The 26,665-nt window shown below is 47.3% G+C and overlaps 2 protein-coding genes across 3 annotated transcripts; both read left to right on the forward strand.

The window, feature by feature from the left end:
- Positions 1-1,204: 1,204 nt before the first annotated feature.
- On the forward strand, positions 1,205-19,365 carry ACOX2 (acyl-CoA oxidase 2). 2 transcript variants are annotated; one of them, XM_054076990.1, is made up of 15 exons: positions 1,205-1,332; positions 3,663-3,840; positions 5,013-5,175; positions 7,874-8,025; positions 8,550-8,657; positions 9,381-9,500; positions 9,959-10,074; positions 10,474-10,646; positions 11,737-11,899; positions 12,551-12,741; positions 13,854-14,015; positions 14,993-15,098; positions 15,527-15,744; positions 17,606-17,738; positions 18,635-19,365. In XM_054076990.1, exons 2-15 carry the CDS (start codon positions 3,681-3,683, stop codon positions 18,695-18,697), a joined length of 2,028 nt encoding a protein of 675 aa, XP_053932965.1. In that variant the 5' UTR covers positions 1,205-1,332; positions 3,663-3,680; the 3' UTR covers positions 18,698-19,365. The 2 variants fall into 2 exon arrangements, with proteins under 2 accessions (XP_053932965.1, XP_009565257.1); XM_009566962.2 differs by having other exon boundaries at positions 1,295-1,332; positions 3,668-3,840.
- Positions 19,366-21,639: 2,274 nt separating this feature from the next.
- Positions 21,640-25,824, forward strand: LOC104064630 (acrosin-like). The gene is made up of 5 exons (XM_009566990.2): positions 21,640-22,897; positions 23,224-23,421; positions 23,750-24,015; positions 24,299-24,444; positions 24,886-25,824. The coding sequence occupies exons 1-5, from the start codon at positions 22,491-22,493 to the stop codon at positions 25,213-25,215; spliced, it is 1,347 nt and encodes a 448-aa protein (XP_009565285.2). The 5' UTR covers positions 21,640-22,490; the 3' UTR covers positions 25,216-25,824.
- The last annotated feature ends 841 nt before the right edge of the window (positions 25,825-26,665 follow it).

A 26,665-nucleotide genomic window follows, 5' to 3' on the forward strand; every position in this document is an offset into this window, starting at 1 on the left:
CTCTTCTTATGTTAAGGGCAAGATCAAGTAAAAAGCTGAAGCCAGCTCCAAATTAGCAAGAGTTTTGACCATTGCAAAGTTTCATAACATTAGAATTAGACCTTGGAAAGTGATAGAATACATGTAAGATTACTGGCAAAATTCCTACAAATGGATGTATGTAGGAAATGCACTCTGTCCTCAGCTCTCATCTCACAGAAATCATAATCATAGAATCACCAGGTTGGAAAAGAACTCTGTGAGAATTAATTGATAAGTTTTGCTGCAGCTGGTTTGTATGTTTAATTATCTTGTAATATAAATCTGTCTTATATCAAAAGATAATATGCAAACAATCTCCAGACACGGATGAATAACCTGAAAGGATAAACACTCTCTTAGAGGTGCAAGAATTTATTGCTATGCTTGTCTTGTAAGATGTAACTATTTTAGGCCAAGAGAGAACCCGAAGGAAGTTTCCCGGTATGGTTGGATAACCTCAAAAATACACATTCTTTAGGAATTTAGACAAAGAACTGTGTAAAACTAGTATATATGCCCACTGCTTCTGATTCAGTGCTGAATTGCAAAATAAAACTATTATTGCCTTTGCTTTGAAGACTTTGTCAATATTTTACCAGTGAACGAGTGTTCCTCACCCCTCAGAGATTGAGTCCAACCATATTCATTGGTCTCATTGCACAATACTGATGGGAGATTCGTCCAAGAAGGATGTTGAGGCTCTGGAGCGTGTCCAGAGAAGAGCAACGAAGCTGGTGAGGGGCTGGGGAACAAGGGTTACGAGGAGCGGCTGAGAGAGCTGGGGTTGTTCAGCCTGGAGAAGAGGAGGCTGAGGGGAGACCTCATTGCTCTCTACAACTACCTGAAAGGAGGTTGCAGAGAGGAGGGAGCTGGGCTCTTCTCCCCAGTGACAGGGGACAGGACAAGAGGGAATGGCCTCAAGCTGCACCAGGGGAGGGTCAGACTGGGTATCAGGAAAAAATTTTCACAGCAAGGGGTGATGGGGCCCTGTCAGAGGCTGCACGGGGAGGGGGGGGAGTCCCCATCCCTGGAGGTGTTTAAAAGACGGGCAGAGGAGGTGCTCAGGGACATGGCTCAGTGGCAGAGAGGAATGGTGGGACTCGATGATCCAAGAGGTCTTTTCCAACCTGGTGATTCTACGATTCCATGACTCCTCGCCTTGCCTAGGTTGATAAAGGCCGCTTGCTCGCTAAAACTCCAAAACGACCCTTAGAGAGTTTGATTTTCCCGCCTTTTCGTACGAACGGAAGGGTTTGTGCGGAAGGGACCCGGCGCGGGGCGGGAGCGGCGCAGGCGCGGGAGCGGAGACAGGTACGGGGAGGGGGGGCTGGGGAAAGGGGACCCGGAGAGAAAGGGGACCCGGAGAGAAAGGGCACCCGGAGAGAAAGGGCACCTGGGAGGGAAAGGGCACCCGGAGTTGAAGGGCACCTTGAGTTGAAGGGGGCACCCAGAGATGGGGCACCCACAGTGAAAGGGGGGCGTGGGGCTAAAGGGGCACCTTGGGCTACGGGGACAGCTGGGGTTAGAGGGCACCCTGAGTGAAAGGGGCATCCAGGTTTAAAGGGGCACCGAGAAGGGGGGCACTCGGGGTTAATGGGACACCATGGGTTAAAGGAGCACTCAGAGTTAAAGGGCACCCAGAGTTAAAGGGGACACCTGGAGTTAAAGGGGGCACCCAGGCTTAAAGGGGCACCCAGAGTGAAAGGGGGACCCGGGGTTAAAGGGGCACCCAGAGTGAAAGGGGCAGCTGGGATTAAAGGGCACCTTGAGTTAAAGGAGCACTCAGAGCGAAAGGGTGGCCTTGAGTTAAAGGGGCACTCAGAGCGAAAGGGGAGCCTTGAGTTAAAGGGGCACTCAGAGCGAAAGGGGGGCCTTGAGTTAAAGGGGCACTCAGAGCAAAAGGGGGCACCCAGGGTTACAGGGACAGCTTGAGTGAAGGGGCACCTTAGTTTATAGGGGCACCCGGAGTGAAAGGGCACCCAGGGTTAAAGGGGCACCCGGAAAGAGAGCACCCAGAGTGAAAGGGGGACCCAGGGTTAAAGGGGCACCTTGGGTTCAAGGGCAACTTCAGTGAAAGGGGTACCTGGGGTTAAATGGGCACCTTGAGTGAAAGTAGCACCTTGGGTTAAAGGGCCCCTAAACTTAAAGGGGGAACCCAGGGTTAAAGAGACACCTGGAGTGAAAGGGGCACCATGGGTATAAGGGACACCTTGAGTTAAAGGGGGCACCCAGGGTTAAAGGGACACTTGGAGTGAAAAGGACACCTCGAGTGAAAGGGACACCATGGGTTAAAGGGGCACCTTGAGTTAAAGAGGTGCCTGGGGTTTAAGGGGCACCTGGAGTGAAAGGGAGCTCCTGGGGTTAAAGGGACACATTTGGTTAAAAGGGCACCCGGAGTGAAGGGAGTTAAAGGGGTCACCTTGAGTTAAAGGCCTGAGTATCAAAAAAGTGGGAATTAAGAGCATCTCTGTGAGACTCTATGTAGAGTTTAAATTTTCATAGAATCATTTTGTTGGAAAAAGACCTTTGAGATTGAGTCCAACTGTACATGTCCACTGCTAAGCCATCCCTCAGCACCTCATCCACCCAGCTTTTAAACCCCTCCAGGGGTGGGGACTCCACCACCTCTCTGAGCAATAACATGAAAAACAGTTTAGGAGGCAAGGGGGAAAATTTCATTTCACACTTTTTTACCTGTATCCTTGCTACAAATCCTGCTGATGCAGGGATTACAAAGGTAGGAGCTAATGTGAAGCCTGGTGGAGGCAGCCTGGGAAGAGCAGCTGTGGCAGCCGGGTAGGGAGACAGGCCAGATGCCCCTTGAACACTAACACCTAGTTGTGGGCATTCCAGCAGTAACTTCCCAGAAAATAGTGCAGACAGGTTGATGAAGAAAAATATTAAAAAAAAATATATATATAAAACCTGCATTTTGAGCTCTTAAAAGCGCCCTAAATTTTCATTGTCTGTATCATTGCCATGAGGACAAAGGCAGTGCCTAGATATTCATGCAACCCCTGCTTGTTTTTTTAAACTAACATGGAAATGTGCCTGTTGAGGTACAAAGTACGCTCCTACACCTGTTTTGCTGAGCAGAGTGCCCTGCAGTACAGGGAGCAATGCCCCAGGATTCTATGTGCAACACAGAATCACAGAATTGTTCAGGTTGGAAAAGATCATTGAGTCCAACCCTTAACCCAGCACCGCCAAGTTCACCACCAAACCATGTCCGTAAGCACCACATCTATGTGTCTTTTAAATCCTTCCAGGGATGGTGACTCTGCCACTTCCCTGGGCAGCCTATTCCAATGCTTGACAACCTTTTATGTGAAGAAATTTTTCCTAATAGCCAGTCTAAACCTCCTCAGCGCAACTTGAGGCCATTTCCTCTCATCCTTGTCACTTCTTGCTTGGGAGAAGAGACCAGCACACACCTTGCTACAGCCTCCTTTCAGAGAGCTGCAGAGAGCAATGAGGTCTCCCCTCAGCATTCCCTTCTCCAGACTAAACAGCCCCAGTTCCCTCAGCCACACCTCATAAGAAACCTTGGCCAAAACATTGAAACTGCTCCTTACTGCACCCAACACCTACAACGACCTACTGAAGGAGTGCCAGCACCTAACGAGCCCCATCCTTCCCAGAGCAGCTCAGCCTCCAGGATGGCTCTGCCAGAGACCAGCAAGTACTCGCAGGGCTCAGTCTTCAACGGTGTGAATCCTGACCTCGCCAGCGAGAGGCAAACAGCCTCCTTCAGTGTGGAAAAGCTTACAGCCTGGCTGGATGGTGGTGCGGAGCACACTCGGATACGTAGAGCAGTGGGTGAGTGAGCCTTACAAAGCCCCTGGCTGGAGGCTGGTACAGTGCATGCCTGCATTCCCACTGTTTCTGCTCTGCCTTTGAAGCATGGTCGGTTTTGTGCTTCTGAGTATTTGTTTATCACCTCTCTCTTAAAAAAGTGGGACCATGGAAATGGAGTTCTCTGTTAGTATAAATCAACACGACTCCTCTGCAGCCACTCCCACTTTCTGAAGCTTTACGTCTTCCCTGCTCCCATCCCCAGTATCTCTAGCAAAACTGGTTAAACTGGAGTACGAGGACTGACGGTCACACAGGTGAGCATCTCTGTGCAAGGGGGGTGCATGTGGGTGCTAGCGCTGCTGCACAGCAATGCTCACCATGCGTGAACTGCAGTCAGCAACACGCCTCAGCACATCAGGCAGATCCAGGTGGGGAATTCCTTGTGTGAGTTGGTTCAGCTAGACTAGGCACTTCTCACTCATGATAGGTGTGCCAAAAAATGACTGTGTGCTGAGAAAGAACAGAAAAAACCAATCTTTTTGTCTCTGTAACTACATGTTATACCATTATCAAAAGAAAATTGCACAGCTCGCATGCTTCACGGTGCAACTGGAGGTCACTAAAACCTTAAACATGAACAGACTCAAAGGTTTCAAGGCAAAAAGTGAGCAGCAGGAACTTTCAGGCTGACAAAGAAAGCAAACCCAACAATCACTTCACAGTGCTGTAAAGGCCTGATAAAGTCCTGAGCCAAAGTGTGGGTGCTGAGTGGGACACTCAGCAGCTCCAGTCATCAGCCACCCTCTGGGCAAAATCCAGCAGTTCTTGCTGCCATCACAGCATGGAACAGCCATTAGAAGCTGGGGATCCAGGGCATTTTGTGCCTGAAGCACAAAGTCGCCTCAGAGATCCTGACCAGGGTCACTATGTCTGCTCAACAGACCCTTTTCTCAGGCGCCCTCTGTTTCTCTCCCCTCATTCTTCCCCAAGCGCACCACTTTTCAGACATCATAATAGCTATCAGAGTCAGCACTGACAAACTAAAACCTACCTGCAGTCACCCAAAAAGTCCCACCATTCATTTGCATGACCCTACTCATTAAAGTCTTTGGAAGTCCTCTGGAGCAGGACTTAAGGTCCTGCCCACGCCCCTTCAGCTCCAGGAGAACCAACTCTTTTATGTTCCTTTGCAGTGGAAGCTATCGAAAGCGACCCTGTATTTAGCAGAGAAAATCAGTATTTCCAGAGCCAGAATGAGAGGTACGAAGCAGCGGTCAGAAAAGCTGTTCACCTCCAAATAAAGATGCGTGAGATGGGATGGACTGAGAACGGACCTGAATCTAAGTACATTTACAGGTGATTTTTATTTATTTTTTTATACGTGCAACTGATTTTTTGTTAAAAGTTTTGTATGCTAGCAAGAATCAGCTTCAGCAAAGGCTTGGAAAGGGCAGCGGTTGACAAATAAGGTTTTGGAAGAATCGTGCTGCAGGTTTTTATTTTAGCAGCACACTTGGGAAAAAGGAAAATGATGATGCACGGCAGAGAACTTCTCAAAGAGCAGCACATGAGTACAGCATTATAGATCATAGCAGTTCACATCCCCAGTGTAGTATTTCCACTTTGGCAAGCTCCTTACCTGTGCTACAGCTCTCATACTGCCCCTCAGACATTTTTAAATATATAAGCAGAATTGGAAGCGGTGCTGTTTCAGTCACTGACTTCCAGATAAATTTAAAATATATTTTCTCCATCTAGAAAATCCATGTTGTATTTTTAAAAAAGAAAAAAAAGGAAAAACCTTAGTTGTTAGGTAAATGGAATAAAATATTTTTCACAATCCTTTCCTTAAAAAAATATTTCTTAACCCTTTGCATGGGGTTGAACTCCATATTTTGATTTTAATTGCTTGCTCCTCCTTCTTTCCCCCTTGTAATAAAATAAAAGTACCAGTTTGCTGTCGCCCAGTGCACACTGTCAGTCCGGTGGGGTTACATGCCCAGTAAGAAGGTGTAACTTCAAAAGCATCATTCAAAAGGGCAATGCCTGCACAAATCACTGCTGACACTCTGTCACTTTCCAATAATTCATCATATGAAAGATGATATTTTACACTAAGCTTTTTGCTGCCTACAGCAAATGGGATAAGTAAAGGGGGAAATCTTCCAGCAAGAGCTCTTGGACTTGATCATTATATTCCCAATAAAAAGCAGCTCTCTACTCCTGCCTCAGAGGAAAAAGAAATCCCATCAGATTTTAAATACCTGACGAAACACAATCATCTCTCCCACCAAGGCTTGCTTTTTATGAGGCCCCCTGATGCCAAGGGCTTCGTCAGGGCCAGCCCTGCACGACTGTTTTGCTCCAGTAAGAGCACAGCCTGCTGAAACACCAGGTGAGCACCAAGCTCTACCTCACACAGTCCTGATGCCAGACAGAGTGAATCACTTGTGCACATTTAAAAGCCAGCTTTATAAAATTGCAGTTAAAGTAACAATATTTCTGGATGGGCTGCAAAGGGTTTATTAAGTCTTTTCCTGTTAATCAAAGCAGTTTAACTTCTTTGCTTGTATTTCCCCCCCTACACTTTCTCAGCATGACTGATTCTCTCAGGGCCAGTATAAAAGAAATGTTATAGTCATTTATTAACAATAAAAAGGTATCTATCTAGAATGAGATGCTGCAGTAAAGCAATGTGCTAACGGCCATACAAGCTACTGAGAAAAGCAGAGACACTTACTTTTATATGTGAAAGCACAGGTACTTACCTATTTGAGGTAATTCAACCGTATTCTGAGGAATGCCAGGAAGAGGGGCTATATTGCTCATATTTTCATACGATTTCTCACAGACAAAAAGCTTAAAAGAGTTTCTTATTTGCACCATGGAAATTACCATGCCCAAGTTCCGATATACAGCGTCTGGAATGGTGCTTTTTAGCCTTATCAGCTGGCAACAGTGAAGGACCTCACCAGGCCAGTCAATAAACCAGATGTTAAAAGAATGTGTTCATTTAGTTCTTTATTTATGTGTCAGAGACATAGTGGGATCAACTGCGCCCTTAGAAAGTTTGCCCATGACACCAAGCTGAGTGGTGCGGGTGACACACCTGTGGGACAGGATGTCATCCAGAGGGACTTGGACAGGCTTAAGAGGGAGGCCTGTGTGAACCTCATGAAGTTCAACACAGCCACATGCAAGGTCCTGCATCTTGGTAAGGGCAATCCCAAACACAAATGGCTGCCCCATCCCTGGAGGTGTTCAAGGCCAGGTTGGATGGGCCTTGGGCAGCCTGATCCAGTGGGAGGTGTCCCTGCCCGTGGCAGCAGGGGTGGAACTGGAAGGGCTTTCAGGTCCCTTCCAACCCAAACCATTCTACGATTCTATTTGAATGTTTCTGTAAGAAAAAAGACATCTCAAGTCAGGTCAGATCTCCATGAACCCCAGTAATTGTTCACTCACAGTGACTGGCAGCAAACACTAAGAGAATAGTACAGCAACAAACCCATGGTACTGAGGTATTTCCCCAGAATAGGAATGGGAAGGTTCAGGAAATGCAGATCTCAGATGCCTGCATATTCAATTCAGTCTAATGCGCCCCACAGAGAATTACCAGGGTTTAGGGGGTTTAGGGTAGGGTGGTCGATTTTTTTTTTTTAACCTCAGCCTTAAAATGTGACTTAAATAATCATGAAAAAAAGTCCTATGAAGTGAAGATACAAAGGACTCACAAGCTATTAGAGCCACAGGAGCTTTGGAAATGGGCTTTTTAGGAGATCATCATCAGGGCAGATAATTCCTCCAAGAGCAAGTGAAATAATGAGCTAGCAAGACTTAAGCAAACTTTGTTATGAAAGAAGGAACAACATAAGCGTGGAAGAACCCTTTTTTTCTGCAATAGTGTGTTGATGCTGGATGTTGGGCAAGGTGTCACAATGCAAAAATCAAAAGGCAGCAGGCAGTATGTCTGATGACCACCACAGTATCACCGCCTCATTCATCACATCTCTGGAACTTCATCTGCCTAAAAATAATCCTTGTGCCTTCTCTGCAGGGCACTGTCAGGAGATTTTGCATTTCTCCTTCACCGCGTCTTCATGAGAAGCATTGTGGTGCTGGGCTCTGACAAACAGATTGCCAAATGGATTCCTCTGGCCACCCAGTATCGGGTCATTGGAAGCTATGCTCAGACTGAATTAGGGCACGGTAAGGCTACAAAGGAAAAACAGCTTTTCCATAGAACTAGAGGCTCTGGACCAGATTCTTGTGGGGTTTGGGTTCAAGCTGTCTGTGCTTCACTGGGGCAGGGGTGTCTGCTGGGGAAAATGCCGCTTAAATGTTAGAGGTGGACATCTTCAGGGTTTCTTTGCAAGCTAGAGATGTGCTGGCATTAGTTTTGCCAGTGTGGAAAAGATAATAAGGCAAAGAGTGAAAGCTTATGGTTAGATAGCAAGTAGTCACCATCACTGGGGGGGGAATCAGCCAGGCAACTTGCCGAAGATGATGGTTGTTACCATGAACTAGGTAGCATTCCTGAGTACCATGTGGCTCAAGAGTTCTTTGCAGGAGATGGTGTGGTGTCACTGGGAGCATTGTCCCATTGTTCTCGGCAGGAGGGTAAATCACAAACCCTCGGTAATATCCACACCAGCCTCCAGGGATCCCCCACTCCATCCTTGTCATACACCAGGACATATATATATATATATATATATTTTTTTTTTTTAAAGGAACTTATCTTCAGGGTTTGGAAACAACAGCAGTCTTTGATATCACTACCCAGGAGTTTATACTGAACACACCAACGATCTCTGCCATGAAGTGGTGGCCTGGAGATAGTAAGTACCACACAATACTTCGGTTTTCCTCATTTGCCTCCTTCAGTTACCCGGGCTGCCCTGCTTGAGCTCTGTGTTTGCGGCATTAGGTGCGAGCAGAGGACATCAGTAAGAGAGGCACACATCAAGAGGCAAGTAAGAGACCAAAGTAGTTTGTACAAGTCCAAAGACCAGAAGGGAGCCCACTGTGATCTGTAAAATCTCTTTGGTGGCAGGCAGGACTGGAGAACTTCCCTCAGGGAAACTCCTGCCTCTGCTGCAATCAATCTCATCTTTTAAGTAATAGTGAGGCTACTGAAAATCTCAGGGGGGTCATCAGCATAAAGGATTCAAGTAATCAGCCAGTCTCAGCATAAAGGATTTAAGTGTGAAATTCATGGCTCCCTCCAGGAAGGTATTTCACAGCAAATAACTGGAGTTACTGTAACAGCCACAGCACTTCCCAGTCTCTCAGCACTGCATGAACTTCACCTACTTACTTTTTCTCATCTGTTTATGCAAACTGTTCATCCAAGCCTCACAGGCAGCAACAGAGAAAGAAGGATGATGCAGCTTCTGAGAGCCAAGAGCGGGTTCAGAAAACAGATTTAGGCAATCTCGAGCTTCCATCATTTTTGGATCACACCTACAGTGACCTAACACACAATTAGCACTGACTGCTCTTAACTGTGGAAGTCTTTGAGCTTGTACCTTAAGGGAATGGAGCTGTTTGTCTTCTTATAGTGGGAAGGTCAGCAACACACACGGTGGTCTTTGCTCAGCTGTACATCCATGGGAAGTGTTACGGTGTGCATCCCTTCATCGTGCAGATACGCAGCCTTCAGGACCATTCACTCTGCCCAGGTAAATGACTCCAGACATTGCAGCACTTGTACAGGTGCTCTCTCTGTTTTGCTCTTAAATGTTTTCTAAAACCTTGGCTAGGGAGAGTGAGCACAGGGAGTTACAACTGCCAAAAACAAACCGAGGTATGTACCCAAGGCATAGCTATCATTAAACCCAACCTTTACATTTAAAAAAAGATTTATTGCATCCTAAGCCCTCTTCTTAACCAAAAGTCCAGGCTGCTGTGATCACCTCTACATTAATACCTCAGTTCAGACCTCACCTAATCCTAGTAACAGATGAGTCATAGAAAAAACGAGGCATTCAAATGCCTGTTTCATCCCTCAGGCAGGATCATCCATGCTGGGGAAGAGGCAGAGCTGAATGTGCCTTTCCTCTGAGATCCCAGACTGCTGCAAAATGGGGACAAAAAAGTTCGAGTGGAAGCAAGCAGGTCATGTTTTCTCCCACTGCAGGCATAACTGCAGGAGACATCGGTCCCAAAATGAGTTTTGAGCATACTGACAATGGCTACCTCATGCTGCAGAAGGTTCATGTCCCCAGGGAGAACATGCTCAACAAGTTTTGTGAGGTATGTATGAACTCAGATCAGAGACTGCACTCTCAAGACTCTCACTGCACAGCCAGAGAGACAACAGGGACTTGCCTATATTTAGGACAAGAGTCTTCCTTTGAGGTGTCCACAAGTCGCTGAGGTTTTATCAGGGGCAGAAGTTACTTGAATCCTAAATGAAACACGGTATCAGGGATTCCACATTCAGAAGGTGGGGATCACAGGGCAGGCATAACCTGTCTGAGCCAGAAGCACTAAGAGTTTATCTCTTCAAATGGATGTTTCATCCATCATACATAAAAACATTGAGTTTTGTATTCAATGAAGGGTTCCTATGTCCATTTTATTCTATAGATAGATTACACAACCATCCTAGTATTGAAGAAAGTGGCATTTAACATCCTCTCTTTACTCTAGGTTCAACCGGATGGCACCTATGTGACACGGGGGACAGAGAAGATTAACTATTTTCCAATGACTACAGTGCGCATTTCCATCATTTCTGATGAAGTTATAATACCTCTAATGAAAGCTTGCACCATTGCCATCCGATACTCTGTGGTTCGACGGCAGTCCAAATTAAACCCTGGGTAATGGCACACAAGTCCAAGTAGTGGGAAGGGGACCATATACCATCTTGTCCCCCACCGATACATATTTCTACTTTTAATCTTATCCTTCAGTACAACGCTGGCTTATTTCCTGACTCAGACAGGGTATTACAAAGATGCCTCCCAATTATTTACATTCATCAGATTCAGCCAAAGTTTACAATTCTTTCTGCGATGAATTTCATAGTTTGAAAACCACAGCGGTTCACAAGGGCAACTTATTTTTCTTATAACTGGTCTTCCCTGTAATCCGTAACTCAGCAGAATCCTGACAAAGTGGACAAGATGCTGAATTCCATAGCATTCTACTAGTGGGCACAATATTAAAGTAACTTCCACCATCCACAGTTCCAATATCCGCACTTTACAACCCCGAATTATATTAGTCTGGTAAGAATCGCTTTAGTTTTTAAATAGATATTTTCATTTGAATGGATTTCAAGAAATTTCCACTTCAATCTTCTTTGAAAAGCAAGAAGATCGTAATGAGAACATGGTTTAATTCAAATGCAAACTAAACAAAGAACACAGCATGCTGAACTATTATAATAGCCAGTTTCATCATTCAAAGTCTTGAGTGTACTAACCATAGCAAAAGTGGCAAAGAACATATAAAAAAAACTCAGAAAGCTTAGAATAATTTAGACTCAAATATTTTCAGAGAAACCTATCTACACAAAGGCCACAAAGGTGGAGTTTGAAAAGTTTTTCAGGGTGCAGCGCCACCGCCCCCCTCTATAACACCTAAAAAACTTGCTGTCCTTGAAGGATTCCTCCTCACCCTCTCTCACAGTTCCTGTTCTCCCTCTGTACTGACTGATCACACAGAGCCTTTTCTGCTCTGTTAGGCTGTTTCACCAATACAGCAGAAAAATCCCTTTTTCCCTCGGTGGGCTTGTTTCTCTAGCAGCTTAACAAGCTGGGCAGATTGGCCGCTATGACATCGGCTCAGTCCTCTTCACTTACTGCTTCTCAATAACGAAAAATGCTGTTTTCCTTTATGCAGTAGGTAAGCTAACAGTACGCCTGTGTCCACACTTTCCCTACTTCATCAACTGTCTTCCAACAGGGAACAGGAAGCAAAAATCCTTGACTACCAGACTCAGCAAGAAAAACTGCTGCCCCAGTTGGCAGCAGCCTATGCCTTTCATTTCATCAACAACTACCTGCAGGAGCAATTAGACAGGGGGTACAAAGAGGTCCAGAGGAAGAACTTTGACACATTGCCAGAGGTGAGTGGCAGCAGAATTACCTTGTACAGCATTTCTCATCTCTAAATATCAAAGTATTTTAGCAAACTGAACAAGCATTCCTCTCATCACTAGACAACTGGAGAAAGAAGCAGCACTAAGAGATCAAATGGTGTGTCCTAGGTCTATGACCAGTCAGCAACATATTTGCAGTATTTGCTTTACTGCTCCAAGTTTTGGATTTTGGGAACTACTCCAGAGTGAAAAGGCCTTAAAAAGCGTGCCCGTCTGATAAAAACCTTGTTCCCAGTAGCTGGTGGCACAAAGCATTATTTCACAAATGCACATGCAAATATTTATTTCTGAGCCAAACCCCAAAATTTTACTTTTTTAGGTAGAACATAAGATTTTACAGCTGGAAGCCTAAAATGAAAACACGCTCTGAACAAGGGTGGCCAAAGCCACTGCTCTTTGATAAAAATCAAGAAATGCACAAACTGAACACAGCATGCCCAGCACAAGGGTAGGCAGCGTCCGAGGCAGACACTGAAGGCCAGGCTCAAAGAGCTGGGTGTTACACCCCCATGCAAAGGAGGAGCTCATGGCCAGAAATTGCACACAATTAAAAAAGGAAACTTATTCTGCTTTAAAACACTTCCATCATTTACACTCTGCCTTTGTGTTTTTAAACAGCTCCATGCGTGTTCTTCAGGCTTTAAAGCGATGGTTACCCAGTACTGCACTTCAGCAGTAGAGGTCTGCCTTCGGGCATGTGGGGGACATGGTTACTCCTTGCTGAGTGGACTCCCTTCGTTGTATACTAAAATACTTGCCTCCTGTATTTATGAAGGGGAAAACACCATTTTGTTACTACAGACTGCCAGGTAATAATTCAAATATGTAAATCTAAAAGCCTCTACTACTTCTTCTCCAAAACCAGTAAAATCCTTTCTTACAGCACCTTCTTAAAATACAGCTCAGGACAAACTATTCATGTATTCTGTCTAACAGGCAGGTGTGTTGGAATTGGATTCGCTCTTCTATTTTTGGTTTAGGAATGGATGTAGATACTGATCTGCAAATCTCATTTTCCTTTTTGTCTGGTAGTACAGCAAAACCACGAGTTTTGTGGTTTATATTTTAAGCAACCAATGTAACATGATACTGGTAAAGTAAGGTTGATTCAGAAAAGGCAAAGCTGTTTGATACTGGAAGAGGGTGAGCCATGTTCCAAGAACACCACTTTCCTCCAAACATACAGACCGGCAGTTATCCAGAGTACATGAAATACAGCAGAAGGAAACCACAGCTGCTCAGACTTTTAATAATACGTGGTTTTACTCAAAGGAAAAAAACGGTGCCCTTCCCAGGGACACAAGTGCTAACCACGTAGCTCTGTGCTACCCTTCTGTACCCATAACTGCCTCTTCTTGCACAATCAATACCAAGGTCAAGAAAGAAATGCTGTAACCTTTTACTTCCAGACCTGGTTGGTCTAAGTCATAGCTGAGATGCCAAAAAAAAACAATAAAGGAGGGAGGTAGTGCTCCTTGGACACGTATTTAGCTCCAAGAAAGGATCTCATGTTTCTTAACACAATGTCGCTGTGTCTTGGGGATCACAGAGGGCAAGACCAAGCCACCAGTAAGACTGGCAGAGCATTAAGACTCACACTGCAAAGTTGATAATGTATCCAATCACCATGTTGCTGAGACTGCCAATAGCCACGGCAAGTTTCTTCCTAAAAATTCATCATTACAGATATCTATAGCACTAAATATAGTAGACAGGCTAGCTCTGAGACTCATCACAGATCAGGATATTGCAAATAACACACAAAACAAAAGGTCATTACTTGTTCGAGTCCATTCTGGACCACTGATGGGTGAGGAGCAGCAAGGTGCGACCTATCCCAAGCCCACTTTACATTTTGCACAACAATTTGCTACCCAGGGATCACAACCTTACTCTGCTCTGATTGTTACCCGCTTCCCAGGTTCCTGATTAAGTGCTTCATGGCAGCTAGTGCTGGCCAGCCCATCCCCCCATCTGTCACATATCTGGCTGCAGTGAAACCCGGGAAGTGTCCAGCCAAGAGCAAGTTGGATTTTCTGAATCCAGATATTTACATAGAGGCCTATCAACACACGGCTGTCAGGTCAGTACAGAGGATGGAAGACGGGGTTTTCTCTCTTTTTACATCAGAAATGTCTTAAGAGCTCAGCTTCTTCCTGGATTTAAAGGGAGATAAAATAATATAAGTTACACAATACTTGGCATCATCTGCTCCTGAAAAATAAAGACTCATATAGGATTAACAACCACATCAAATGTTCAATATACCGCTTCCACATTCAGAAGTTTAACAATCTGCTACCTCACAACTATATTCCACAAAGTTGATTCTAGACCAGGTTGATGGCATTATTTAAGTAAATTCCAGACCACATCACTGAGTTGCAATCCAATAGAACATTTAGGCAACTGCACCATGTGCAATTCTGTACAGAAAGTTCAAGCTTGACACACCTGAGAAACTGATGTTTGCTTTCACAGCAAATGCAGAGCCTCTCATTTTGTCTGTGGCCTTTAAACCACACTTTTCAACTGGCCATTCAACTGCTCAATACAAAGAAAAATGGCATCGTGAGTGGTGTCATTAGTATTATGTGCACATTTATGGTCACATAGGTGTCATCTCTAAAAACCCGGTAAACAGAGATAACACTGCTGTCCTTCAAATCAATGTAAAAAAAAAAAAAATTAATGGGAGCAGGATTTGGATCCTGTGTAGAAAAGTAGAAACATAACGTAACATCAGTCCAATAATATAACTGCTTTATTTTGCTTTGCAAGCTCTCCTTACGACACCCAAGAAAAAGTCAGCAGACCCCCTGGTAAACTCCCGTGGAAGCTGAAAATGCAGAGACCCTTCAAGTCCTGGGGTGGTCTGGGTGCTTCTCCCAGAGCGTACTTAGGTTTTGCTCAATCTCAGTTTGCTCTTACTGAGTGTAGATAAATTCCAATGTTCAAAATGACATTTTGTCATATGATCATACACAAGTCTGAGTATGAAATAAGTGCACGTGGGCTACTATAATCACATTAAATAAGCTTTTTTTTTCAATTTTCCAGACTCATAAGCAGCACGGCAGCTAAACTACAGGACATAATACAGTCAGGAGTCAAAAAGTATGATGCGTGGAACCAGTGCACAGTGCAGCTGGTGCAGGCTGCAAAGGTTAGCAAAATTTATCTGCTTATTTAACACTTGTCTTTATGATGCAGTATGCAGCAGAAAAGGCATGATTACCTTTAAGACTTGGTGCTGCTTCTTGTTCAACACAAGCAGATTCCAGTGTGTTTCCATCACACAAACTCTTTGGAGTATTCATCAGAAATATTTAGTACTACCATGGTTCCTGAAGCAGTTTTCTAGGGTTTGTAAATACCACAGTGCTAGCTGTTTACCCCCCTCCCCCCCAATTCTGTCCTCTACTGTTGCTGTAAGACATGAATGCAAAAGGCCTCGTCAACCAACAGACAAAGAATACAAACAGGAAAAGTGCCAGGGAAATGAAAAGGTTTTATATTCTTGGTGAGAAGGTTTGATTTGGCCTACTAAAAGTGCTCCGAGACGCATTCACTGCCTATGTATTTGTTTCCCAGGCTCACTGCCACTACATCTCAGTGGAAAACTTTGCAGAAACTGTGGAAAAGCTTGAGACCAAGCCTGCCATCCAGAAGATTATGAAACATCTTTGTGACCTCTTTGCATTACATGGGATCTTCTCAAACGCAGGACTCTTCTTGCATGATGGATACCTATCTGGAGCTCAGATGGACATGGTCACAGCTTCATACCTGGACCTCCTAGCTGTCATTCGGTGAGCTGCTCCAGCACAAGAGGAGATACACAGCTATTCAGTTTGTCCCTGTGATAGATATAAAATGGTGCTGCTGTACCTATGGCCACATCCCCACTCACCTCACTCGGTTTTTATTTTCACTGCCTGGCAGCAATTGATTGAAACATATACACAGAGCTCATATTCACAGCAAAACAGACCTAAGTGTCCAGCTCCTCTGCAATCTCAAAATTAAAGTTCTGTAACACGCAATCCTAAATTATATATCTTGAACACTTTCTACTACTTGCAGTAAAGCAAAAGTAGGAAATTATGTAGTCAGAGCAGCATTGACAGGACGCAGCCCCAGCAATGAATCATACACTGCAAAATCTGCTTAAGCTGCAGCTAATACAGCCTACTCTGTTGCCGTGGCTGAATTTCAACTGGTATCCAAACAATCCTGCCTGCAGCCAGGTCAGATGCATCTGCTTGACTCCATTTATTACTAACTACACGAATGCTGAGACATGCTAAAGTTTTAACTTAGCACAACTCACAAAGGCTTTCTGACAAAGGGTTCATCTTTCACTACTCAGTGCTCTTCATTAAAGAAGAAATTAACTTATGGTGCAGAGAAGCGAGTTGCTGCTGTGTGTAAAATTATATCTAAGCCGTCTGGAAAGAAATAAGAATACATCATATCCAAGAGCGGAACAGGACTGAGTCAAACAGCAAGCACTGTCAGAAATGATCACAGAATTCAAGTTAAGCGATGATCTTTAACATAATGTTTTCAAAAGCCTAACATTGTCATATCTGGGATTCATTGCAATTTCTTAGTGTTAGTCCATGCCTTGTTAACAGGATGCAAGGTGGAGTATTTACCTGGGTAATGACAGTCAGTTATTTTCCATTAGTAGAAAGAATACACACACTTCTGTAGAAGAGACTTAGCCTTTCCTAAACAGCCCTTCCCCAAAAGTAACTGATAGATACAAATGTCATTGTTTGGGAAGACCAGAAAAAAGAAACTCTCCCTTACTTAGGAGACGACATTGACATTACATACCTATCTTTACGCTCTAACTATCTGTTGCCGACTGCTGTCAGATTGGCTCTTGGGCTAGAGGAGCCCTCGGTGCTGTCAAGGACTGTGCCGTTCAGGATTGCCATATTCTTACAGATACTAGAAAAGGAAAACACTACAATACCTCATAATGAGATAATAAAAATACTTAAAAGCAGATGAAGGTTGAAGATCACCAAAGTACTTCACATCAGTCTAATAACAACCTTACTCTATTTTGTAAGACGAACACATATAAGAAAAAAAAAAAAACAAAACCAAAAAAAAACCCCAACGAAAACCTGTAGCCGTTGCCTGCCCAACCCCCCTTCGAGTGCTCTAACGACATCCTCCTTTAGGCCCTAGCAAGGCTTTATATACCCTTAGCGCCTCGTTAGCAGCTACCCCGGGGATGTGCCACTTCTAAGGACTCTCAGCTGCAGCAATTAGGCCCAACTCAGCTGGCCACAAATTACCTCTTATCTAGCAACCTACAAAAACCAAAAGCAAGAACTGGCAGAATCTGCTGAGGAAATATTTGACAGGAGATTGAGTCTTAAATTAATAGGGATGGGCCCCGGACAATTGCAAAACCTTACCAATTCCCACTCAACAGTACAGACAACTCAGGGCATTAGTAGAACGTGCCTCTTCTGAGGAATCAAAACAAGTGGGATTTTCCCCACAGTGCAGGCAAGGGGAAAAACTGGCACAAGCATCTCAGACAGAGGAATGCAGACCACTGACTCTGAAGTTTAACTTTAAGTATTCTCCTCCCTTGCAAAGCACTACCTGCTTAAGTAATATGAATGTCATTCATCTGCTCCATAGGAAGGATGCTGTTCCACTAGTGGATGCTTTTGACTTCACAGATAAAAGCTTGAATTCTGCGCTTGGCAGTTACGATGGACAGGCTTATCAACGGCTTTACGAGTGGGCTCAGAAGTCACCAACGAACAAGCAGGTATGGATGCTGGATTACAGCCAGGCAACCTCCATGTTAGCCAGAACAGAAATTGTTTGCTTTTCTTTTAATAAAAGCAGTGCAGATAAAAGCAAGTGAAATAAGAGCCTTTAATTCTTTGTGTCTCACTCTGAGCAATCACCTGTGATACTCCAGTTATGCCACCTACAGTCTTATCTCAGACATTTAACCTAAGGATGAATTGCAGCCCCTGGTACTGGAGCTGGGACCTGGGAGCTGGACTGTCAGGTGCCACCAAGGTGGTTTTGGTAATATTGTATGAAATAAGCTAAACCAAAAATCTGCTTCCATAGTTTACACATTATTACACGACATTACATGGCTGCAAGAGCCACTGATTGCAGGGTATTTTCCATTCACTGGGGCTTTTACTAGTGCAATACTTAATTTCCTTAATAATATGTTTAACCAGAAGGAATAGAGATGTTAAGGCAATTTCAACCTTCATGGTCTTTAGCACTTTACTTTCACTTCTTAATTCATTCGTGTTGTGGATTAATGTAAAATTCTGCATGATGCAAATAGCAATTGCTCTGTTTGAAAACTCATTTTGCCTTAAGTGAGATTTTTACTGTGGTAATCAGCAGTGCTTTGAAATTCTACAGCCTAACACCAAATCTGCCTTTGGCAAACGTTCAAGTTCAAGCATGGTTTTTGAAGTTAAATAATATACTGTCCTACTTGGGAATCAGTATTGCGTACTTGTCATGAAGGACAGCGCGTACAACAGGGAAAGATCTTGCATGGCTGAAGTAGCGGGCTGTTTGGGATAGTCTAGCTTTCTATAGTTCAGAGATCATCCTTAAGAAAAAATTATAGCCTTTTCTTTCTTATTAAGAACTATTATTTCCCTTTCACATTCTCTTTCTGAACAGATAAGCCCAGCCTATGAGAAGTATTTGAAGCCACTTCTTCATAACACACTGTCAAAATTATGAAGACCGTGATTTAAGCAAAACCCACACATCTCTTCCTTGTGCAGCAGGACATTTATCAAGCATTGGTAATGACTAATCAGAATTAATAATCAGTGGGTTACTCATAGTTGCAACAAGTATGAAACAAGATTCTTAGCCAGCCATTTACATTTAATCGGACAGAAGCCAAGCAATACTGAGTGGTACCCACTGTGATGAGGCCAAGAAATAGCCTCAGGTTTGCTGTTTTCTACCCTGAAATGTCCTGATAACATCAGAACTATGCCATTTGTCTCTCTTACTCTTTCTAAATTCACTATGTGACAATAAAGGGGGAAAAAACACATTGTGAACTCTGCCTTAGTGTGCTATTACTGTAAATGGCCACCCAAAAAACCACAAACAAACAAAACCAAACCCAAACCGACTTTACAGAAAAAAACAGGGAAGGTAAAATTATTGTCCTTGGCTTCTAGGAACAACTTGCTCTCTTAGATAAAGAAGTATATTAGAAAAGACATCTGTTTGGACAATTAAAATAGCTCTTACGCTTGCTCAGCAGTGGAGTATTCCTGCCTAATGGAGATTCAGACAAAGCTGACGCCAACTCCAGTCTGCAAAATGTACTTCCCCATTAATAAAGTCGCTCATACTATCTTTATGTAAATCCTAGGCTCCAATAAAGTGTATTATTTGGAATAATGCTTCTCTAATTATTATACTTCATGATTATGGAAAGGGCAGGCTGATCCAGGCCAGCCATTACTTCGCTAGTACATTAAGTGTTGCAAAGAACATCTCATGATTATAATTCAATGCCACTTAACACAGATACAGATATTTCTTGCCACATGTTGCAGGAAAGAAACTACTACTTTTCCTGAGCTTCATCAATTCAGCTTTTATTTTTCCTCTTACAGGAAAAATAAAGCTCTTACTGCCTCATATTACAAAAGTCAACCCCGCTAAAACGTATGCAATGGGGGAAACAAAATATGACAAAGACATCCCTGAGAGAGGGTTCCTGAATGAGATGGGATGGAAAGCTCCTGCCTTCAAGAATCAGCAGCTACGACAGAAATCCAGACCCCCCCCACCATGTCCCCAGAGAGCTGTGGTCTCCACAGCCCAGACAGCAAAGCAGCTGTGGAGAGGAATGCTTGTGACAAGAACTTCACGAGAGAACGTGACCCATTCATCAAAATAGGTATCAATTCTCTTGCTCCCAACAGCATTCATGTCAGAGAATAACCAGAAATTCCATTAGCAACTGTGACAGTGTGCCCAGAGAAGCAGAAATGGCTAATGAAAAATGAGGAAAAAACAAGTGCCTTGACTTAAACATCATCCGAAACAGCACGCTACAGTTTAGATTTAAACATATAGTCATCGGATAAATCTCTGGCAAATTAAGGTTAGAGTTTGGGTTAAAGATTAGGGTGAAAATAGGATTGGGTTATCAGGTACACTTTCCCACTATGATTTTTGCTCAGATATTGGGGCAGTGTGAGGAAACATCGCCTCCCTTCCTCCCACGTTAGTCCCCAGCTTTCAGAGGTAGGGTCAGGTCTGCACCCTGTAGAGGAAATCATAGAATAGTTTGGGTTGGAAGGGACCTTAAAGATCATCTACTTCCAACCGCACTGCCACGGGCAGGGACACCTCCCACTGGCTCAGGCTGTCCAAGATTCCATCCAACCTGGCCTTGAACACCTCCAGGGATGGGGCAGCCACAGCTTCTCTGGGCAACCTGGGCCAGGGCCTCACCACTCTCATCATGAATCAAAATTCTTCCTTACATCAAGCCTAAATCTGCCCCTCTCCAGTTTATACCCGTTCCCCCGTAAGCCTTTATGAATAGTCTCTCTCCAGCTTTCTTGTAGCCCCATAAACGAGCTGCTTTGTTCATAAACTGCCAACAACACCCAGCGGGAGCTCAGCCTCATTGGTGATGAGAAGATTCTGAGACCCCTCTCTCCTCCCTCTACACAAGTTCTCCGCGAACAGCCGTGGCTGAGGCACCCTCTCCCATTGGCTGAGCCTGTGCTGCTCTGCCATTGGCTGAGCTGCACCCACCCACTGGCTGAGCCACTCTGCCATTGGCTGAGCCCACTCTGCTCTCCCATGGCTGAGCCGCTCTGTCATTGGCTGAGCCACTCTGCCATTGGCTGAGCCTCTCTGTCATTGGCTGAGCTTCTCTCGCCCATTGGCTGAGCCGCTCTCCTAGTGGCTGAACCGCACTCTCTCATTGGCTGAACTGCTCTGTCCCACTGGCTGAGCCGCTCTCCCATGGGCTGAGCCCGTGCCACTCTTCCATTGACCAACCCACTGGAGCAAGCTGCTGAATCAGAGGCTGCATTGCACAGCACAGGATTGCCAGTGCCAGACTCGGCGTAACACCATCTTCACAACGCATCCTGAGTGGTCTGTCTTGTTCTTACTTTGTGTTAAACACTGAAAAAGTAAAACACATAAAGCACGTGTAACTGCTCCAAAGCTTTTATGCGGATAAGGCTGGTTTACACAGAGTTCCTTCACATTCCCTTGCCTGGGCACAAGAGGCCAAAGGCTCCACATATGTCGACACTCTATGCCTGGTCACTTGGGAAAGATGGCATCAACGCAAACCTGAGAGAGTCCAGAGCACACCACACACCAGGCTGGTGAGACACTGTGTGCACAACACCGAGTACACGCGGCACACACACACACAGAGGGCACCACACGCACAGGAACACCAGCACATGTGCACCCACAGAGCCACATCTGGATGTGCTGGATGGACTCTGCCCACTCGCACACCCCTGCTCTCCTGCCGTGGCTGCGGCCACGCGGCTCTCCAACACCCAGACACGCGCAGACTGCCCTGTGGGGCGATTTTCACTCGCGTGGGGCTGCCCACCTACACCGCGCCCCGCAGATGCTGCCGGCTCCCACAGCCAAGCGGCTGCCATCGTGTTTTGTGGAATCAAACCCTATAACCCAAAATGAGTTATAAAGCAGGTATGCTCATTCCGAGCGCTGGGGTGCAAGGGCGTTCTCCCAGCTTGCGCACTGCATAACTTAACAAGCAGCTACTTACAGTGTAACGATATGCATAGTTATAAGCACCTACTACATATTCATAACCTTTCCTGCTTCATATTATAATTAGTTCTGGAAGCTTCGCTCCAGCCTCGCGCCTGCATAGTGCTTCCTGGTGGTTGTGGGCGGGGGTCTTAGGGACGAATTAGGAAGTCTTCCTTGATATTTTTTCCCTTGAACTGTGTACGGACGCAGTCTCTTCTGGTTATTTTCCAGCTTTCTGTGCTCCAATGCCCACGTATCAGTAAACTGCTAGCTGGCTCCTTCCTTATCGACTTCCAAGGTCTTCAGGACGAGCCGTGACAAGTTCTAGTGAACCTTCCCAACCCGCCTGTCTGCTCTGGCTCATCAGCCGCTCCACCGCACGGGCAGCGCAGAGAACGGCCCGAGCTGATCAGTGCCCCGGAGGGACCTGGAAGAGGCGGACAACAGAGGAACACTGCCGGGAAAGTACCTACGAAAAGTACCGTAAACAGAGGAACAAAAGAGACAATGGTAGCCTTCTGATGCCAAAGAAGGAATAGGGACTGCGCTGAACAGCGAGTGATGAGTTATCTCTGACCAGTTACTTTGAAGATTGAGCACGTGGACAGTTGTTAGTAACCAATTCGATAAGGCCACGTTCTTTGAAATTCAGCAGAGATGCATAAAAGCACCCTGCCTTTGCTATAAAGGCTCTTGTGTTTATACAGGAGTCCCTGCCTTTATCTCCTCACTGCCCGGACGAGCTATGTCTTCACCTGCATGTCAGCAGGCACTGCTCAGAACCAGCGCTGCTCCCTGCCAGCAGCCGCCCAACCTCACCGTGCCGGCAGAGCATCCAGCGGTACAGTCAGGGGGGTCCGAGCTGGGCTTCTGCCTCCCCGTCTCCTCTGCCCATTGGAACAGCCCACGTTGCCTCCCCGCCCCAGGCGCGTCGTGCCCAGTGCCCAGAACCAGCGCCTCTGTGACATCAGCCCGGGGCCAAGGGCACTGCGGGCAGCGCCAGCGCTGCAGGCAGTCTGTCGGCTGTTGTCCTGGGGGCAACAAGCTTTCAGTCACTGCTGTGCCACGTGTCGCTGGCACCATGCGTGTGCTCTTCGTCCTCGTCCTGCTGTGTCTGTCCCAGCTCGTGCAGGGCTCACTTGACACCTGCAAGTGAGTGGCCCCAGGCTCGGGGAGGGAAATGGGGCAGCTCTGATGGAGGGGGGCCGCTTGTTCCTTGTGGCCACACCACAGCTTCCCCAGCCCCATGCGGGAGGCGCTGGTCCTTGACAGCACCCACGCTGCTGGCACAACTCCTCTACGGGGCTAAAGGAATCGTAGAATCACTGGGCTGGAAAAGCCCTCTCATTGAGTCCAACAGGGGCAGCCGCCCAGCCGCCCCGTGGGCTTCCCCGGCTGTGCGTGGGGAGCGAAGGTGATCGACCTTCGGCCCCGGCAAGGCATCGAATAAGAGAGTCACGGGTTTCTGGTCTCCACAGGACCTGCGGACTCCGTCTCGTGGATAATGACTACAGCATGTCGCGTGTCGTCGGGGGTAGAGATGCCCAGCTGGGAGCCTGGCCCTGGATGGTCAGCATCCAGAGCCCCTGGGGAGCCGGCACGTGGCACGTATGCGGAGGGACCCTTATCAGCCCACAGTGGGTCCTCACAGCCGCCCACTGCTTCATCAAGGCCAGGTCAGGAGTGCCAGGGAACAGGGACTTCCCCACACGCTGGCAGGTGCCCAGCCTGCAGCACCACGGGAGACTGGCACCCCGTTTCCTTGCAGTGCTACCCAGCACTCCCAGCCCAGCGCAGAGACGGCTTGGGAGAAGGCCGGGTTCCTGCCACCACCTCCCGTCAGCCTCCAACTCGACGTTTCTCGTGCCTGAGAGACGCTAGGGCGGCCACGCTCTCTGCTTCGCTGCTTTCCTCTCTCCCCTGGGAAGGGGAAGGCAGCGACCAGCTGAGCTGCCGCAGCACATGGCTCTGCTCCCCAAAACCCTCTTTCCATTTCCCTTCCAGGAAAATTGAGGCGTGGCGTGTGGTGGCCGGTGCCATCCAGCCGTATCACATTGGACCGGAGGCTCAAGTGCGCAACATAAAGCGGGTCCTGCTCCACGAAAAATACAAGAACATCTCGCAAGGCTATGACATCGCCTTGCTGGAACTAGACCGGCCCGTCCAGTGCAACTCCTACGTGCAGGTCGCCTGCGTGCCCCAGCCCTCGCTGAAAGTGTCACGGCTGACCACCTGCTACGTCACTGGTTGGGGTGCCACCACCAAGAGAGGTGAGCTCCCAAAAAGAAGTACTCGCATCCCGCGTACACGCTTGGCACCCTGGGGAGATGGGTTGGGCTTCCTCAAAGCAGAGGTGAAAGGCAGCGTCAGCCTGCGAGGACGTCTGCCCCTGGAGAGATGGGTCTGAGCCCTTCCCCGGGGCGAGACAGGAGGGAAGCACTGGTGAGGTGCCTCTGCAGAGGCAAAGGCAAACCCTAGGGAAGCGGTTCGCCCAAGCAAGGGAGCAGAACCGGCAACGCGCTGCTGAGTGTTCCTTCCTGTCTGTGCTCACAGGTAAAGGACCAACCAACGTGCTGCAGGAGGCTCAGGTCCTCCTCATCAACAGCCGCGTCTGCAACGGCAGCGGGTGGTACCGCGGGGCCATCCACAAGTACAACCTGTGTGCAGGATATCCGCAGGGCGGCGTCGACACCTGCCAGGTAGGAGTGGGTGACGACTCCCGGCAGCGCAGGCAGCCCTGGCACAGCCACCCAAACCTGCCCTGACACCTGCTTCGCCCAGCAAGTCTCCTCCCCGCGCGGGGTCCCACCACCCCTTCCCCATCTGCTGGTCCCTGCCCAGAGCCCCGGGACTCTGCCCAGAACATCCATCCGATGCCCTTGGCTGCGCACAGGTCTAGGAGCTGATCCCAAAACATCCCTCTGCCACACAGCCAGGGTCACCACGCAGAGAGGAGAGAGCCCTCCCTTACAGGCCAGCGACCCCCTGCCACACCAGGTTTTGTCGGCTCCGGCACCAGAGCAGAGGCTTTCTGCGCACGGAACACAGCTCTGGAGCTGCTGGGAGAGAGCAGGAGCCAGCCCTCGCGCCGGCCGACACAGGCCCCCAACATCCCCTTAATCGTCTCTCCTCTGCTGCAGGGAGACAGCGGTGGTCCTCTCGTCTGTCAGGATCCACACGCTGAGCACTTCTGGCTGGTGGGAGTGACCAGCTCAGGGAGAGGCTGTGCCAGAGCCCGTCGGCCAGGGATCTACGTCTCCACTCAGCACTTCTTCAACTGGATCCTGCTACGGACGGGGCTGCAGCCATCAGGAACGGCTGCGCTAACGCCAGCCGTCACCTCAGCGCCCGTTCTGAAGCCAACGCAGAATGACAACGTTACACGCTGTCCATTTCCGTGCCAGAGGATGATGGAATTCTTTAGTATGATGTGGGAGTTCCTGAAGTTCGTAAGGGCTGGAAAGAACTGAGCAGCAGAACGGACAGCCTTGCCAGTTTTGTTCCTGTAGTTAGGTCATTGATTCCATTACATTAAATCTTGTCGAATACCTTTGAATCGCTTTGTTAATGAACTGATGAGTAAATGGTAAGAGATAGCAGCTATTTTCAATTTGTGATCCACCTCAACAAATCATAAATTGCTGCTAAATCAAATTCTCCAAACATTCCACCTGCAAAAAGTCCTTCAGCCCGCATATGCTGGGAGCTGGAGTCCTTCCCCACACGTCACACTGGGACCTGGAGTACTTCTCCATGCACGGAGGCAGAAGATTCGGTTCCTGACCCCACAACATGCCAGGAGCTGGAGTGCTTCACCCCACAGCATGCTGGAGGGGCAGTCCTTCACCCCAGGGCACGCCAGCAGTGGAGTTCTCACCCTGTAGCAGGCTGGGAGTGGAGTCCTTTACTCCACAGCATGCTGGGGGCCGGAGGACATCCCCCTGAGGTGTGCTAGGAGCTACAGTCCTTGCTCCTGCGCCAGGCTGGAGCCCCTCACGCCACCGCATGAAGGGTGCTTGCATCGTTCACCCTGCAGCACGTGTGCACTGGAGTCCTCTGCCCAGCAACAACCTTGGGAGCTGAAGTCCATCGCTCTGCAACGTTCTGCGACCTGCAGTCATTCAATGACCGGCACGCTTGGAGATGGAGTCCTACATCCCAAAGCATGTTGGGAGATGGTGTTCTTCATGCCGCAGCATGTTGGGAGCTGGATTCCCCCAACTCACAGCACGTTGGGAGCTGGATTCCCCCAACCCACAGCACGTTGGGAGCTGGAATCCTTTCCTCTGCCTGTCGCCAGCCCCTGATATGCTTGGAGCAGCAGTCCTCCATGTTATGGTGAGCGGGGAGCTGGAGTTCCCCATCTTATGGCATACTAGAGCTGGAGTCCTTCACCCCACAGCAAGCTGGGAGATGAGGACCTTCACACTATGTGGGGTTTTCTTTGGTATAATAAGTCTTTTACCCCACGGCATGGTGGGATCTGCATTGTTTGAACCTGCAGAATGCTGGGCGCTGGGTTTCTTTGCCCCGTGGCATGCATGGAGCTGACGTCCTTAGCCTGGTCTCATGCTGGGAGCTGGAGTCATTTATCTCTTGGCATTCTTGGAGACGGAGTCCTTCACACCATGGCATGGTTGAAGCTGGTATCCGTCACCTCACAGCAGGCTGGGGGTTTGTCTCCTTCACCCCACGGGATGGTGGGAGCTGGAATATTTTGGCCTGCTGCATCTTGAGGGTGGAGTCCTTCATCCCACATTCATGCTGGGAGTATTCTCCTTCACCCATCGCACCCAAGGAGCTGGACTCCTCTCTGCTGGATATGGGGAGCTGGAGGCCCTCAGCCTGCTGGGAGCTGGCATACGTTGGGAGGTTGATCCCCTCGCTGCATGGCAGGCTGGGAGCTGCAGCCCTTCAGCC

The sequence above is a fragment of the Cuculus canorus genome, chromosome 11, assembly GCF_017976375.1.
Source record: "Cuculus canorus isolate bCucCan1 chromosome 11, bCucCan1.pri, whole genome shotgun sequence".
Taxonomy (NCBI): Eukaryota; Metazoa; Chordata; class Aves; order Cuculiformes; family Cuculidae; genus Cuculus; species Cuculus canorus.

What these genes read in the sequence shown, in the direction of transcription:
- ACOX2 (XM_054076990.1), top strand. Translation starts at nt 3,681, where the DNA reads ATGGCTCTGCCAGAGACCAGCAAGTACTCGCAGGGCTCAGTCTTCAAC. An exon ending in TCGGATACGTAGAGCAGTGG is followed by an intron (nt 3,841 to 5,012) that starts GTGAGTGAGCCT and finishes GTTCCTTTGCAG; the next exon opens with TGGAAGCTATCGAAAGCGAC. An exon ending in CAGTCCAAATTAAACCCTGG is followed by an intron (nt 10,647 to 11,736) that starts GTAATGGCACAC and finishes GTCTTCCAACAG; the next exon opens with GGAACAGGAAGCAAAAATCC.
- LOC104064630 (XM_009566990.2), top strand. Translation starts at nt 22,491, where the DNA reads ATGTCTTCACCTGCATGTCAGCAGGCACTGCTCAGAACCAGCGCTGCT. An exon ending in GGCTCACTTGACACCTGCAA is followed by an intron (nt 22,898 to 23,223) that starts GTGAGTGGCCCC and finishes TGGTCTCCACAG; the next exon opens with GACCTGCGGACTCCGTCTCG. An exon ending in GCGGCGTCGACACCTGCCAG is followed by an intron (nt 24,445 to 24,885) that starts GTAGGAGTGGGT and finishes CCTCTGCTGCAG; the next exon opens with GGAGACAGCGGTGGTCCTCT.